General features: G+C 33.1%; 2 protein-coding genes across 3 annotated transcripts; one reads left to right on the forward strand and one right to left on the reverse strand.

Annotated features, from left to right (window-relative positions):
* Window positions 1–39: 39 nt before the first annotated feature.
* Window positions 40–10,695, reverse strand: LOC134247808 (prostaglandin E2 receptor EP4 subtype-like). Of its 2 annotated transcripts, none has more exons than XM_062730199.1 (2): window positions 9,910–10,695; window positions 40–662 (listed from the first exon to the last, which is right to left on the reverse strand). In XM_062730199.1, the coding sequence occupies exons 1-2, from the start codon at window positions 10,678–10,680 to the stop codon at window positions 372–374; spliced, it is 1,062 nt and encodes a 353-aa protein (XP_062586183.1). In that variant the 5' UTR covers window positions 10,681–10,695; the 3' UTR covers window positions 40–371. The 2 variants fall into 2 exon arrangements, with proteins under 2 accessions (XP_062586183.1, XP_062586182.1); XM_062730198.1 differs by lacking the exon at window positions 9,910–10,695 and adding an exon at window positions 1,073–1,943.
* An 861-nt stretch (window positions 10,696–11,556) lies between these two features.
* On the forward strand, window positions 11,557–14,870 carry LOC134247797 (thioredoxin-like). The gene is made up of 5 exons (XM_062730185.1): window positions 11,557–11,694; window positions 12,167–12,271; window positions 12,410–12,478; window positions 13,862–13,927; window positions 14,180–14,870. Exons 1-5 carry the CDS (start codon window positions 11,674–11,676, stop codon window positions 14,246–14,248), a joined length of 330 nt encoding a protein of 109 aa, XP_062586169.1. The 5' UTR covers window positions 11,557–11,673; the 3' UTR covers window positions 14,249–14,870.
* The last annotated feature ends 1,061 nt before the right edge of the window (window positions 14,871–15,931 follow it).

A 15,931-nucleotide genomic window follows, 5' to 3' on the forward strand; every position in this document is an offset into this window, starting at 1 on the left:
GCCATAGTGACAGACAGTAACTTTGAAGATAAGTCTTAATCAAGTTTTAAGAGGTTTTATTGGCCATTTATAAAAAATATATACAACGTAAGAACTACTCATTTGTTTATCAATTAGAAATAATTTATGTTAAAAGCTTTACTATTTAATCAAACATCTGCTAAGATAAAACTGAATATTCAGCAGTTTTTATCAAGGGAGAAAAAAAATCAAAAAGAAACTTTAAAATCCCGTGCATTTGTGAAAAATGTATAATAATAGCCATTTTAGATTTAAATTTTTGCTAACTGTAAATTCATAACATGTATTTTATACATAACAGATTATTTTTCATTGTATTTTCTGTCCCATTGTCATCAAAAGAAGCCTGGTTAATAAGTATTACAACAATCAGTTGAATCTTTCGATGCGCTATCTGTTTTGTTCCGAGTGTCAAGAGATATAACTGTTTCAGCATTCGGAACCCCCTCTGAGTCGCTAGCCCTCTCTTTGCCGGACAGACGTCTGACACAGGTCACGAGTACAGAGTAATTCTCCCTCCGGAAGATGAGGTACAGCCAGGGGTCCACTATAGAGTTAGTTATACTCAGTCTGGTCAGCAAAAGCTCTGTCTTACCCGCGGTTTCCGTGAGAGCGAACGAGGCATGTTCCAGAATATTGACCTGATCAGTAAATAATAATTATATATACAGCTATGTAAATGGACCTTAAAAACATAAACATTTTAACATATGAGCAGGCCTGTTCAACCATAATAACTATATATACAGATTACAATAAGACTCGACAAAAAAAAAACAAAAAAAAAAAAACAAACAAACAAAAAACAAATCTCTGTTTTGATATTTGAAACAGAATTTAGAAAGAAGAGAAACGTTATATTTCCTATAAAAATCACAGTATTCTCATCGTTAATCATTTGTACCCGTATACTGTATATGATTTCCCCCCTCTCTCTCTCTCTCACTTTTTAAAATTCCAGCGCTCTAGTCATAAGAACAGAAAACTTATAATCAGATAGACAAACTAACAACTCTCAAAATGTCATGTGTCGCCATTACAACCATCTTACCATCAAAGGAAACCAACATGAAGTAAACAGAACCACCACTGTCATCAGAAAAATAATGACATGCACATCCTTCCATCCGCTCCACGTGGACTCGTTCTTGTATCTTTTGTAGATAAAGAAGACAATGACTGCGATATTGAAGGTCCAGGTAGCCAGGACAATTATGATACCGATAGCAGCGTAAATAATGGAGTTAATTCTGTTGCCTTCTATGGATGTTTCAATAAAATTCAGAAAACACCATGTGCCGGGATAGAATTTACGACTGGAACCAAGGCCGAAAAAAGGTAAACTGCTGATAAGAGCAGAAGTTACCCAAATCACTAAAACAACTATGTTTGTTCGGATTTTTTTGTGTGGTTTGTTGTAGTGAAATGGATAATATGTGGCAAAGAATCTGTCGAATGACATGCCGCAAACTATCATGGCGGACGACATCAGAGTAAACATGTACCAAAACATCTGAAAGTTACACAGAACTGGAGACAACTCTCTCTGTAGCTCGGAGGCGTACATGGAGAGAGACACGGGAACCGATATAAGTAGTCCTCCTCCATCCGTGATCGCAAGTCCACAGACGTATCTGTAAAATGGCTTCCATTTGTGAGTTTTGGCAGTCACAAGTAATACTACCAGGGCAACAACATTTCCTCCGACTCCGAAGACAAAAACCAGATAGGCTGGAATAGCGTTGGTTACGAGAGATTCATTTGTCCCTGCTGTAACCGTATTTAAACTTTCTGTCATTATTTGAGAAGAAGCCTCCATGGTAGACATACTAAACATATTGTTATCCATGATTGGTATTAAAATAATTTTTCAATGCTTGACACATTAAACATTTTTTTAATTTATTCACGGTGCTTGACACAGTGAACACAGGTTCGTACTGAGCCTATACAGACTACTTATTTCTATTTATTTATAAAACAATATATAAAACTATACCTTATGATCTCTCCCTTTCCGTTTCTTTCAAGGGTAAATTTTAAAAGTAAACAGGTCGTGAAAACAATCATGCAATGTAGATAAATCTTACTACTGAAATACACGTCTACAGTTATTTACATCAAACTGACCTGTTTAAACGGGGTAAGCAGATCTAATGCATAGTATATTTACAAGATATATGAAGACTAAAAAACGACACAATAGTAGGCAGAATTTGCAATTTAGTTCTTAATAACGACCATAAAATTTGCAAAATACTCACTTAAACGAGGAAGCTGAGAACCATGCATTAAAATGCTTTTCAGTGATCTGCTTATGTTAAGAATAATCATACTCAGAATATACATATACTCTTGCGTATTGAATAAACATGGAGACATCAACATCATACACAGTTCATTGGGTAATATTACAAAATAAATTTGGAAAACTGACGATGGAAATGCTGGTCATCTTTTTTTCCTTGTTTAGATGAAAGTTGGAAATTAACATGCAATGTCAGTAGATTTCCTAAGCATTAAGCCGAACTACCAGGCATTGGTAAAAAAAAAAATCGAATTCAGAGGGGTACGAGGGCTGCTTGGAAAGTATTGGGACATTCTGTATAGTTGTCTAATTATCCTATAAGTTAGAATCTCTTTTAATCATTCTTTATAAAATGCTGACAAATTTTCATGAATATGTATCTCTCTTTTATAGAGTAAATATAAACGTCTAAATAATATCCAAAAAAAAAAACGCTCGTATATCGACTTGACAAATACTATTATTGTGTAAATGAAATATATGGAGATAAAGAATAGTATTCAGGCTCATAAAACAAAACACAATGGGAGGAGAGCAAACATGGACCTTCAAAAAATCAGAGGTTGGATCAAGTGTCATGGAGAAATGAGCATCCCCTGTCGACCGGTCACACCCGAAGTGTGCTCCTTAGCATGATCGAATAATAACAAAAAATCGGTCGACAATTCAGTGTGTAAATAATGGACTTACAATTTGTGTGAAAAAGTCGGTCATCATTTGACTCATTGATAAATTATGTTTGCTGACAATGTCATTGTATCGATCATAGAACTTAAGAAATCAACTTTAAACGAGACTGCTGATATTCTTGTTTCACCAACGTGTTTGTCAATATTTAACCTCGTTTGAGAAATCGTACATACCTAGGGAACGCTCTCGCGTATCGAATCAAATGAGAGATATAAACTCCGTATGCAGGTGATGAAAGGATATTGCTGCATAACTAAGGGAAGTTTACGATTGAAAAGTTAAAGCCATCATGTTTATCATAGAGCTTGGTTGTTAGGTTGCTATTGACGTCTTTTCAAGTAAAATATCCAATAATGAAATATGAAACAGGTGAGTCAGACTCTGGTATCTTTTATCTCAAGCACACCGGGATATATCGTAACGACATAAGAATTTAAATTACCATTGTTATTGACAATACGTCGATCATCGAGATATCGAAATGTTGATCAAGTTGAAGGCAACAAGTGTTTCCTTCTTTTCACGAGATTTCGGACAAATTCTTCTTCACATGAATACAAAAGATGGTTTTCTAATAACAGGGAACAATTAGTTCCCATGGGAATTCCAATAGATTGTTGGAGGACCTGGTTTCCAAAAACCACATAGATAATGCAAATCAGAAATTCAAGCATCTTTTTATGTCATTCCAGAGTACTTAAGTTATGTATACAATCAAAATGTTTTTAACAAAATAAATTTGCAAATGACCAGTGACAAGCTTAAGATAAGTAAATTTACGAGTTCCATTTTTATGGAAAAAGCAGCTGTCAATGATGTCTAAAAGCCTGGACTTCAGTTTATAGTGGGGAATAATTGTATATAAAGTAGAAAAGTCGTATGTTTTAAGCTGTTGATTTGGTAAAATCTTGTGATATCTAATAGCACAAAAGTTCCCTTGAATTTTTAAGTATCCACACCTTATTTACACCATTTCTCGAATATATACATTTTTTGTTGTACAGTACTCTTGAAGATTCTCTTTCGCTACGGCTTGATTGAACAATTATTTACCATTTACTTGAAATTACTCTGTATCTTTGTTTGTAAGGATTTTTAAGTTTCGGAATCCAATGCTAGTTCAAATTCATTTTGGTTGTTTTGGATATCAAAAATATTCAAAACTAACATATGATTTTAAACATTTTCTTCCTAAGAAAGAGAACTATGCGTATTCGTTGGATTACCAATTTGTAGAAGTAAATCGAAGTTCTTCTAAAACAATTTATGTAACGAGCCTTACAAACGAAGACAATGTTGTTACCTGCTTTCTCAGAAGGGACCTGTACGTATCGATCATAAAAACAACCCATTTAACAGAAATAGTCAAAATCTTGACAATAGTATCGGCGGATAAAGTCTGAATTTAATGATATTTTAAAAAATTAATAATCATATTGTTAAAAAATTCAACTATATTTCTAACTGAAGTTGGCGATCTTTTATATCAAATTGCTTAACAAAGGACACACCTCTTCTCCAGCTTGGACAACGGAACAAACATCATATTTAAACACCTCCCTTCCTTCACTAAAACATAAGAGGCATTGTCTTGGTATTTACTGCCAAGAAGTGATATGACCTATTCGAATAGGTAATATCAATTAATCAAACTGAGTAGGTGATATCACCTATTCGAACAGTTCATATCGCCTATTCGATTCACGTTTTCGAATTTGTGATTTCGCGTATCAGAAATGAATAGGTGATATCACCTATTCGTGCTGAAGAGGTGATATCACCTATTCGAATAAATGATATCACCTATTCGAATAGGTCATATCACCTATTTAATTTGAAATGGTGATATCACCAATTCGAATAGGTCATATCACCTTTTAATATTTCTTACAAGAAATAATGCTCCCTAGACTATCTAGATTTCCACTGAAACCAAGAAAGTTCCGACTGCCCAGTTGTCACCAAAACTTTTTAAATACCTTATGTTATGGATCCCTCTTGAGTTATATAATTTTTAAAAACCCCAGCTGTGGTACAATAGAGTGGCATGCCTTTCACTCTTTCAAGTTCTACTGGGGTGCTTAAAACTAAATACGAAGCTTTAATTCATTGTTTCTAAGAACGATCGATGAGTTATAAAACTAAAGTGAAAGTAAATGAGATTTAAGGAGCTTAAGCTTTGGGAGATGTGGTTATTTCCTGAATAATTTGAATAATTGATATCACCTATTCATATAAATGATACCATCTATTCAAATAAGTGATATGAACTATTCAAAATGCTAAGATATTATGACCTATTTGAATAAGTGATATCACCTATTTAATTTGAATATGTGATATCACGTATTCGAATAAGTGAATTCACCTATTCAAAAGGAATCACCTATTCGAATTTATAAGTGATATCACCTATTCGAAAAAGTGATATCACCTTTTCGAATAGATGATCAAATCAAATAGGTGATATCACCTTTTCAAAATCTGAATAGGTGATACCATTTATTCGAATAAGTTATCACCAATTGAACAGGTGATATCACTTTTTGGCAGAGCGGCGCCTCATACAACAATCAATTATTGACTAAACTTCTGGAAAGTTTTTAGTCTCTATAATCCATGTACAAATCATCATATACTACTGCAAAGGAATTAACTTTACGGCCTCTCATTTCTCAAGTACGACTAACCACTTTATGTCACAATTGATCCACATATTGCATATTGACGTCATTTTCACATTGTGACCTCACAAACATGGAGCAAAATGTTTCACATATGCTATTTATAGAACATGTGTATGAATGTGTGTGCCAAATGTCATTCTGATCTGAATTGCAGATTTGTAAATACCGGGGTATATAGCTCGCAGACGTTTTGATCACCCTTCGTATCCTTAAAAGTTTACAGAAAGACAATCATATTATTTACCGTGTGCTTTTCTCCTCATCGTATAAATGTATAAATAAAGTCAATACGACGTATTGTCAATTAACAATTTTAATTTCCATTCTTATGTCGATACGATGTATCCTGGTGAGCTTGAGATAAAAGATACTACAGAGTCTGACACATCTGTTTCATATTTGAATATTTTACTTGAAAAAGACGTTAATGCTAATCTAACAACCAAATTCTATTATAAACGTGATGAATTTAACTTTCCTAAGGTCAACCTCCCTTACTAATGCAGCAACATATTTTCATCCCCTGCATACGGAGTTTACGTATATCAGTTGATTCAATACGCAAGAGCATGCTCTATGTATGAACAATTTCTAAATCGAGGTAAATTTGTGACAAACAAATCGATGAAACAAGAATATCAGCAGTCTCATTTAATGTCATAATTTCGCAAGTTCTATGGTCGATACAATGACCTTGTCAGCGAATACAATTTATCATTGTGTCAAATGCTGACTGACGTTTTTCATGATAATTGTTAGTCCATTATTTATACACTTCATTGCCGACGGATTTTTCCGTTATTCCCGAACATGACAAGGAGTACACGACGGATGTGACTGGTCGGCAGGGGATATTCACTCCTCCATGGCACCTGACCCCACCTCTGATGTTTTGGAGGTCCTTGTTTGCTCTGCTCCTATTTTGTATTGTTTTATGAACTTTTGATCTTGAATACTGTTCGTTATCTCCATAGGTTTCATCCATTGTATGCGATTTTTTTTATTTCATGTATTGATTGTGAAAAAGTTAATTTCTAGATGTTATCTCTGATCAGGAAATGAGTAGTATCCTATTCTCTTTAACTCTTTGATTTAATTTACTGCAAATTGAACAGAACAGTAAACTGCAATTAAGGACGTTCGATCCTGAGATTTTGAGCATATTTTGGTCAGGTCCTTTATTTATAAAATTCTGCATTATTTTTAAGTTCTAACATTAAATCTGAATTCTACAGTGCAAGTTTAACTAGATCCAATGAAAAAACCGCGATTAAATTGCATTCAAATAGAATTAAGCTAGGGACTATATTTTGTGGCGGAAGGTTTTTTAGACGAAAATGATCAGTTTTTCCATTTTGAACTATAACAGTACTGTTAAATTTGGATTCCTATTTTTCCATCCTGGTTGCACACAAAGCTGTTTTTTGCAGTGAAATGTGTTATGCTGGTTCTGAAATATCTATTAAATTATTTCTTATGAACTCTATCAACAAAGTGTGACAAATATAGTCAATATATTCTGAAAATCCGGGAAAAAATTGAGCCAATTTTAACGTAAAATTGACACTTTTTTAGCAATATCTGAAGATTTTCATCATATACCCCCACTTTTGATATTCTTTTCTAAATATTCAAGATAAATTTGACCTGTTTGCTTAAAATCAGAAAAAGTTTAAGACTTTAAAATAAATTTCTTGCGTATTAAATTTTCAATGCCAGAAAAATCACTTTTTATTAGTGCAGAAAGGTCAAATAATTGATTATGCGAAGCAATTTGAAACTTTTTCTTAGTCACAATTTTTAAGTGTCTTTTTTTAAAACAAACTTAGAGTTCATTTTGTTCATGCTCTAACTGGATAAAATATTGGAGGGAAAACGTCAAAAATTTAATTTTTAATTAAGACACAAATTTCAGTGCAAGAAGGTCATATTAAATGTACTGTAGCGCCAAAAGAAGCGTATTGACCCCTATTTTTTGATTTGAAATTTAATTAAGCTATGTATGTAGAAACTAAAAATATACTTGGCAAAAAAAGTTTAAGACTTTAAATATCAGGATCGAACGTCGTTAAGCAGAGGATTGAATTTTGTATACAAGTGTACCATAGGTATATTGAATTATAAAAAAAATGAAAAAATGCTATAAAGTGGGGGGAAAATCATAAATCGCACAGAATGGAAATCTACAGTATTTTTTTACTTGCACTTTGTAAAATTGTTTCTTATATGTTAATAAATGTTAAATGAGTGAAATGAATACATGAAATAATACACAGACTGAGAAATCTAACACAGCTGCCATTCTTTTTTTGGAACACTTCCGTTAATTTTATATGATTATAGAGGTCACTGTTCCTGCCCTAGAGGATTGGCTTAAACACTTCCCACAGTCCCTCTCTCTGTTCGGCTACAAACTGCCGTCTCTGTGTATTGTTTTCCTGTCTCTCTAGTCGTTTTACAGACTTTTGTGGTGCAGTTTACGTATATGTGTTCCACCAAAACCGCCATTTCCCGCCGAAATAGAATATAAATCCAGGGGTCAATGACGGAGTTTGTGAGACTAAGGCGAATCAAGAGGAGTTCCGTCTCACCCTCTCCACTAATGACGTCAGAAGCGTGCTGAAGCATGTTTACCTGCAGAGGGGAAAAAAATCAAATTATCCCAAAACAAATTGAAATGGCTGTGAATGTCTAACCCATGATGGAAAAATATATTTATAACAAATATTTTTTGCTGTTGATTTTGTGAAATGTTTGAAAGAAGAGATTTTTATCAGGTTTCTACGAAAGCCCAATAAGGAACTATCAAAAATATTTTTGAATTCGAAATAACGACCTCAAAGAAGTTGTTATAACAAATTTAATTCGTTATAATTCTTTATAACGATTTTGATAATTTATAACAAATTTGTTGAATTTGTTCAAACAATGTTTCCAATTTTTTAAAATAATGAATTAAATTCGCATAATCTATTACAACAATCAGGACCAATAGAACTGAAACTAGAGGTGCTGTGAGCAATGAGCTCACTAAATTATATCCCCCGTCTCTCATATGATTATAATGGAAGAAGTCCATGTTTTGCTGTGGCCGGAAAACCCAAAATTTGTGTCGGATTAAAAAATAAAATAGGAGGTGCACAATGGCAATATGTAATAAAGTTTCTGTGAAAGTTTCATTAAATTTCACTCAGTGATTTAAGAGGAGTTGCGGATAAGAGATGGGTACCCCAAAGCGTAACAGACAGACGGACGTACAGACGGACGGACGGACATACCGATTACTATATACCCTCCCACTTTTCAAGCGGGGCGTATAATAAATATGTCGAATTTGTTTTACCGAATTTAATTCATTATAATAAATTAAAGATTTTGTTTATATTAATACTTTTTAGCATATTTTATTATACCCCCTGCTTGAAAAGTGGGAGGGTATATAGGAATTGGGATTTCCGTCCGTCCGTCTGTACATCCGTCCGTCCGTCTGTTACGCTTTATCTCTTATCCGAAACTCTTCTTATACTACTGTGTGAATTTAATGAAACTTTCACAGAATCTTTATTACATATTGTCATTGTGCACCTCCTATTTTACTTTTTTATTCGACACGTATTTTAGGTTTCCCATAGCAAAACATGGACATTGCCATTATATGTTTACCTATGACGTCACATATAGAAGCTTCTGGATAATATTTGATAGGACGAGTTATTCCTCTTTACACATTACCGTAAAACAATATATAGCAACACATGGACATTATGGGAGGCGGGGGTATCATTTAGTGAGCTCAATGCTCACAGTACATTTTTATAAAAACGAGTTTAATTGGTATTAAAATTTGTTTGAATTTTTAGTTATAACGAATTTAACAGATTAAATTCATTATAACGAGTTCAAAGAAGCTGTTGGAACAAATTTAAATTGTTTAAAATTATTAGGCAATTCGTTATATCGAATAAAAAAAAATATTTTCATAGATCCTAAATGGGCTTTCAATAAAAAACCCCGCATCTTCGAAAACTCTGTAATGTTGTCCTCTATAAACTTTAAAATCTTCATGTGTTATGAAGTACAATAAAAAGAGTCCTTCTTTACATCAAATTTAATATTAATTCGAAAATTTTTAAAAAAGACATTTAACATCTGAAAGAATATTTTAGAACAGTCCATTTTTATGAAAGATATATGAAGGAATACCATAAGAGGGAACCAACAGGAAGTCAGAACGGTCACTATGGTGAGGAGGAATATTATCACGTGAAACTCTCGCCAGCCTTGATAAGAACGTGTTGGAGACTGTCTTCGAAATCGTTTAAAAACAAAATATGCGATTACAGCAAAGTTCAAAAGAATTGTCATTATCACGACTAGAACACCAACAACAGCATAAATGTACGCATACACCTCATTCTTAGTGATATCTGTATCAATGAAATTCAAAAAGCACCATGATCCAGGATAGAATATCTTGGCGGATCCTAACCCGAAAACATGTAAACTGCAAAGTATGGCTGATGTTATCCACAATAAGGCCAATGTAATGTTGGCCCTTCGTCCTTTGGCCGGGGTATTGTATAGGATAGGAAAGTATGTGGCGGCAAATCTGTCAGCAGACATGCAGCAGACAATCATGGCGGAGGACATCAAGGTGAACATGTAAATAAAGGCGAGGTAGTCACAGACTGGCGTAGATAACGTATCCTTGAATCGAGAGAGATACTGATACTCCGAAATCGGAATAGAGATCAGAATCCCTCCACCATCGGTTACTGCTAAACCACAAACAAATCTGTAGAAAGGTCGCCATTCGTGACATTTGGATCTGGAACAGAGAGTAAGAAGCGCTGCCAGATTTCCAAAAACTCCGAATATAAACAACAAAATTACGGGGACCGAATCCTGGATACTCGGGATCTCTGTGCTTCCGGGGTTCTCGGTTGTGGTTTGATTTGGAGAAACTGGAAGCATCGTTTTTTTAAAAGCACCGAGGCCTTTATCTACTTCAATAAACTAGACGAAATAATAAGATGTCAAAAATTCTTAGCTACCACAAACATTTTATCTGAAACTAAAGTATTCCAAGTCGTGATGACCATTTGAGTATCTTTAGAGTATTTAGTGTATTTAGAGATTATGTTTTGATTTATTGTGGTCAATCCCTGCTCGGTTTATTGACATAGAAGTTTTATATCAACAAACCTGAGCGACCTCACCTCCTCGCTACCTTGGATGTCTTTATAATTACTACCAGGAAGTAAATCACAGGACAAAACAGAAAAACCAAAATTATAAACACGTAGTACTTTAATCTTTAAACAATATTTATTGCCATCATTAAATGAAGAGCCTTTTTATGGACAGTAATGGTGAATTCGAATAAATTATCTAACACATTTCCAATAAAGGGGGAATCACCAAATTACCGCGTACTTTTATACCTTATATCTGCATTATTTGTATTAACGACAAGACCACTTTTGAAAAGTTGATTGGGTATTTTTAAGTCGTCTAACTAATCAAAGAATATCGAAGTCCAAATATTTTAAAGTTAACTCTTAGAAGATTTTCAGTATATGTTATTTTAATATTTACCAATGTTTTGGAACTTATGACATCAGCTTCTAAAGATGACAAAGCATTTGATATACCTTCCTTTCTCTTTTGTATATTATATTTACGGAAGGCTTGGAGAGGATGCTGTAACTTGATCGATAATGCAGTTTTTGAGATCTCTATTAATCAAAAGCAAAAGGGTAAAAAAAAATCAATACACGATTAATTAAACTTGTAAGCTCACAATCATGCCTTTGTGACATAATGATAAAGGTAGATATTGAAATCTTCCATTCTGGGAATTGTGACAGGTAAAGATATTGATTATTTCCAGTTAACGAAGTCACCAAGCAACTGGTCGCTATCGTCTGCCTCTGAACTCCTCATCAGGATTCAAAACGCTACAAAATGAAGGAGATTTTCACTCAGGTAAAACATACGATTTTCTTTATTTCGACTTTGTGTAATTTTAGTAGCTTTTAAAGTCATATTTGAAAAAACTAAATACATGTATTCTTGATTTAACGCTTATCGTTTTTGCTGTGAATATATTGATTTTGTCACTGTCGATGGTTTCCAATTCTTTCATAAACTGGAAGTCACTCAATTATGTTGTATTTCTCATTCTAACTTATTTCAACCAGAAGCAAATGAATTTATTAAGTCAGCTTTCATGAACAGGTTTATAACAAACTTCTTTGCCCTTTTTGATAATACTTGGTTAAGTGGTAAATAATAATCAATTGAATAAAAACAACGATACCAAGAACTGATATTATACACTGATATTGGTTATTACAAACGAGGTAAATGATCTGAGATAATAGCTAGTTCAGTAAGAAATGTGTGATACCATGCATCCTAAAGCTAAAGACCCTTCAAAAGGTTGTTGATTTCACAGGATGAACTTGAGGAACTGTTACGGAAAGCTGGACAGAAGCTGGTCATTATCGACTTCTGGGCCACGTGGTGCGGACCATGCAAAGTGATAGGACCCATGTTTAAAGTAATACTATCCATTAAAAAATAGTTCAACTAAATATTTTTTCAAAACAAAAACGTTTGAGCAAAAATACCTCGGTTAACAATGAATATCAGGCTAAAAAAATGTGAATAAGATAAGAATTGCTTTCTTATTTGTCAGAAACTGGCCCACGACCCTGAGTACGAAAAGGACGTCATATTTGCCTCTGTGGATGTCGATGAAGCTAATGTAAGTATGGACCTGAGCATTTCCATATCGATTCTGATTTTACTTGTGAAACAAATAGGGGAAGGGAGACGATGATGCGATCGCTATTCCCCAATTTAAAAAAAATCCCCGAAGTCTCTATTTTTGAATTGCCAAGTACATTTTTACATGAAATTGGGATATCCCAAATCCAAAAACTGAATGTCACGTGTCAAGCCATACACGCCTTATAGTATTTAGTTGTTTAATTCACATCAAACAAGGTCAAGTACCTCTCCTTCTTTTGTGCCTTCTCCGATTTTAATTCAACGAATGTTTTCTTTGAAACATGTGTAAGATTCGCTCCTTTGACAGAAATAGTGCCCAATAAATTCCAAAAAATTGTAGGAATAGTAAATTTCCAAAATCTACACACACAGATATTGTTAAAGTCAAGTACATTTTGCATTGATAGGGTACCTATTTATTTATAATTTGTTATTATCAGGAATTTTGAGATTGGTAATAGTTGTTTTTTTTTTGAATTTCCAAATGTACTACTTGTGCCCTTTTATAAGCCGTTCTTTCAATTTATTTATATACATTAAACAGAATTTATTCAAAACTTCTAGACGAAAGAAGTCTCTTGTCGTTATCTTCAACTCGGCATTTAAATATCCTTATAGTTTTTACCAATTAGCATTATTCATTTTGAAACAACATATTGATTTATTGATTCATGGATTCGATATATTCATTTGAAATCGAAATAAAAGGCAAAACAGAGTTTGGTCAAATATGGAGATACCGAACAAAACTTAGGCCATTTCAACAATACAAATCATCACAATCCAGGGTTTTAACAATGATCTAACAATTTGAATGAAAAACTTCCTCTGTTTCATAACTGGATGTTTACTTGGAAAAGAAGTCATTAGCAAAATATAAACAAAACTTAATGATATGATGACTTCAACTTCCCTAATATATGAACTGTAGCAAAACACAACTATCAACATCATGGAGAATAATGTCTCTCGGTTAATTAGATATACAAGAATTTTCTACGTAAGAATTTGTAAAAGAGGAAAACTTTTATTAAAAAAATGATACAATATTATTAATAGTCTCGTTTAATGTCAATATTTGCAATTTCTATTATTGATACTATGACTATGACATTGTCAACAAATTCAATATATAGTGAATAATACATACCTTTTTCCATATCACATCCTATATCAGCCCAAGACACCAATATATGCCAGAGGAACTTTTAAGCTTGAAAGCTGTTCTTATCTTCATATTTCAATTCGTTGTCTATTTTATCTTATTGTGTAAACAGTTTGATTTTCCGATCTCATGATCAGATTTTGCGGTTATAAATTCTATATATTATCTAGAAGTTCTTTTGTTCTTTAATAGGAACTTGCTGAGGAAATAGGAATAGAGTGTATGCCGACCATTATGTTCTTTAAGGACGGAGAAAAGGTAAAACTAAGGTCCAATAAAACAGAGGTTGACTGGTAAATTTGATAGAAACTGTAATTAGCACACATTATGTACATACAGTGTAAGCAAAAGAATATCTCATGAATCAACGCCAATTGTAACTTCTAATGAGCGGAGGTAAATTGAAACTATAATACGACCTTAACACATTTAAAGTATTCATATCAATGTATAAAGCGATCAATGCAGCCTGATGTACTGTTAATTATATAATTGTATGTATTTCTTTAGGTCGATGAAATGTCAGGCGCTAACAAAGCCAAACTAGTGGAAAAGATCGAGGAGCTCCGGAAGAAATGAGGAAGTGCCGAATGATAGAGAAATTAGGGAACCCCCACCCTGTGTTTGTGAGACAGTATGACGTTAGATAAAAATTCCTTTATGTCAGTCCGGTTGTGAGTAATTAATGATTACCTTGTGTGAGGACAGGGCGAATGACCCCCATTAAACATCCTTCCCCTCAAGATGTCCTGTATTGTAAAACTGTTGTACAAGTTACTGATGAAAATATAGAAAATAATTTGTTATTATGAAGTTTAAATGATTGTACTTTAGACAAAAACAACATTTCTAAATTGGTTTGAACATATTTTATTGTATATTCTAATTGAAAAGGGATTGGGCACAAGTTCTAAAAATTTATAACGCCCTCTCCCTAAATTAAAGGAGTTATATATAAAAGTTTAAAAGATGAGAAGATTATAACGAAGTACATGACTTAGTAAAGAAATAGTGCTACTGAGCTATTATATTTGGCAGTTACATGAATTCCTTAATCTTGCAGTGTTAATCAATAAGATTTTAAACTATACAAAGGCTCAGGACTATTAAATAGGTTTTGTTTGCTTTTGACGTTTTAAACAGCAAACATTGCATCTGTAAATGAAATAAAATACAAATTAGAATAAAACTGTTGAAAAGATATGTGAAAAAGACAAGGCTTTCTTCATTGTTGATAAAAAAGAACTGCATTTAAAAAATTTCCAATAAATACTGGAGTTATAGCTTCCAGGGTGTGAAATAAATTGAAAAGACTGAATAAGTTTACATTTCTGGTTGTCCCATCTAGAGCCTATCAGATAAATGTGACCTATTTTACCCGCCTTCTCTACACGTGAAGAATGTCTGCCGGTTTGTCTTGGATTAAGACCATATGATGATAACACAATGAAAACATATAATACAGTATGTATGTTTATTGAAAAAGAACTTAAACAAATTTTTTTTTACAATATGTAATGCATATTAGATTACTACTCACAGTTCCCAGTATCAAAACCAATTTATCAGACATCGAAAATGGAATAAAATCTAAAAAAAAAATATTGGTACTTCATACAAAATCGTAAAGTATTACTAGATAATTTTTTTAGTAATAAGAATATCTTGGTACTTTTTTTAAATGTCTGAAAATTAATCGTAAATATTTTTGAAATGAGATTTTAAGCAGATAATATTCTCCTTGAATAATTTGAAGTTTGATTTAAGATTTTTTTTTCCTCCTAACATATTTCTGACACTTTGCTCGTCTCTGGATTCGACTGTTTTTTTTTTTTTTGATAAACACAGAGGGCACACGGTGAAAAAGAGTCCGACAGAGAGTGCATGTATTTACTCCTGTATGGCACCTGATCCAGTCTATGAAGTTTCCGCATTTTAACTTTTTAGGGCCTTATTCTCAAAACTGTATTTCAATAAAGGATGTAATTGAGATTGACCTCTTTCTAGTATTTTCATTTTCTTATGGTCTAGAGATGTTCATTATGTATATATGTTTCTATGCGATATTGAAGAATTTTTTCGAACTTTGCAATTGTCTTTGTTGTTAATTTTTTTGTACAAAAATATGCTTGTTTCGACAGATATGCTCCTGTTTGAAAAGAAAACGTAAAAGGTGCTCACAAGACACAGATTTAACAATTATACGTGCTTGACTAAAGAAAACTTTGGCTGTAAATCCTAAATTGATTCAACTTGAATAAG

Source organism: Saccostrea cucullata, unplaced genomic scaffold (genome assembly GCF_032062105.1).
Source record: "Saccostrea cucullata isolate Sc308-1 unplaced genomic scaffold, CSIRO_AGI_Scuc_v1 ctg295, whole genome shotgun sequence".
Classification (NCBI taxonomy): Eukaryota; Metazoa; Mollusca; class Bivalvia; order Ostreida; family Ostreidae; genus Saccostrea; species Saccostrea cuccullata.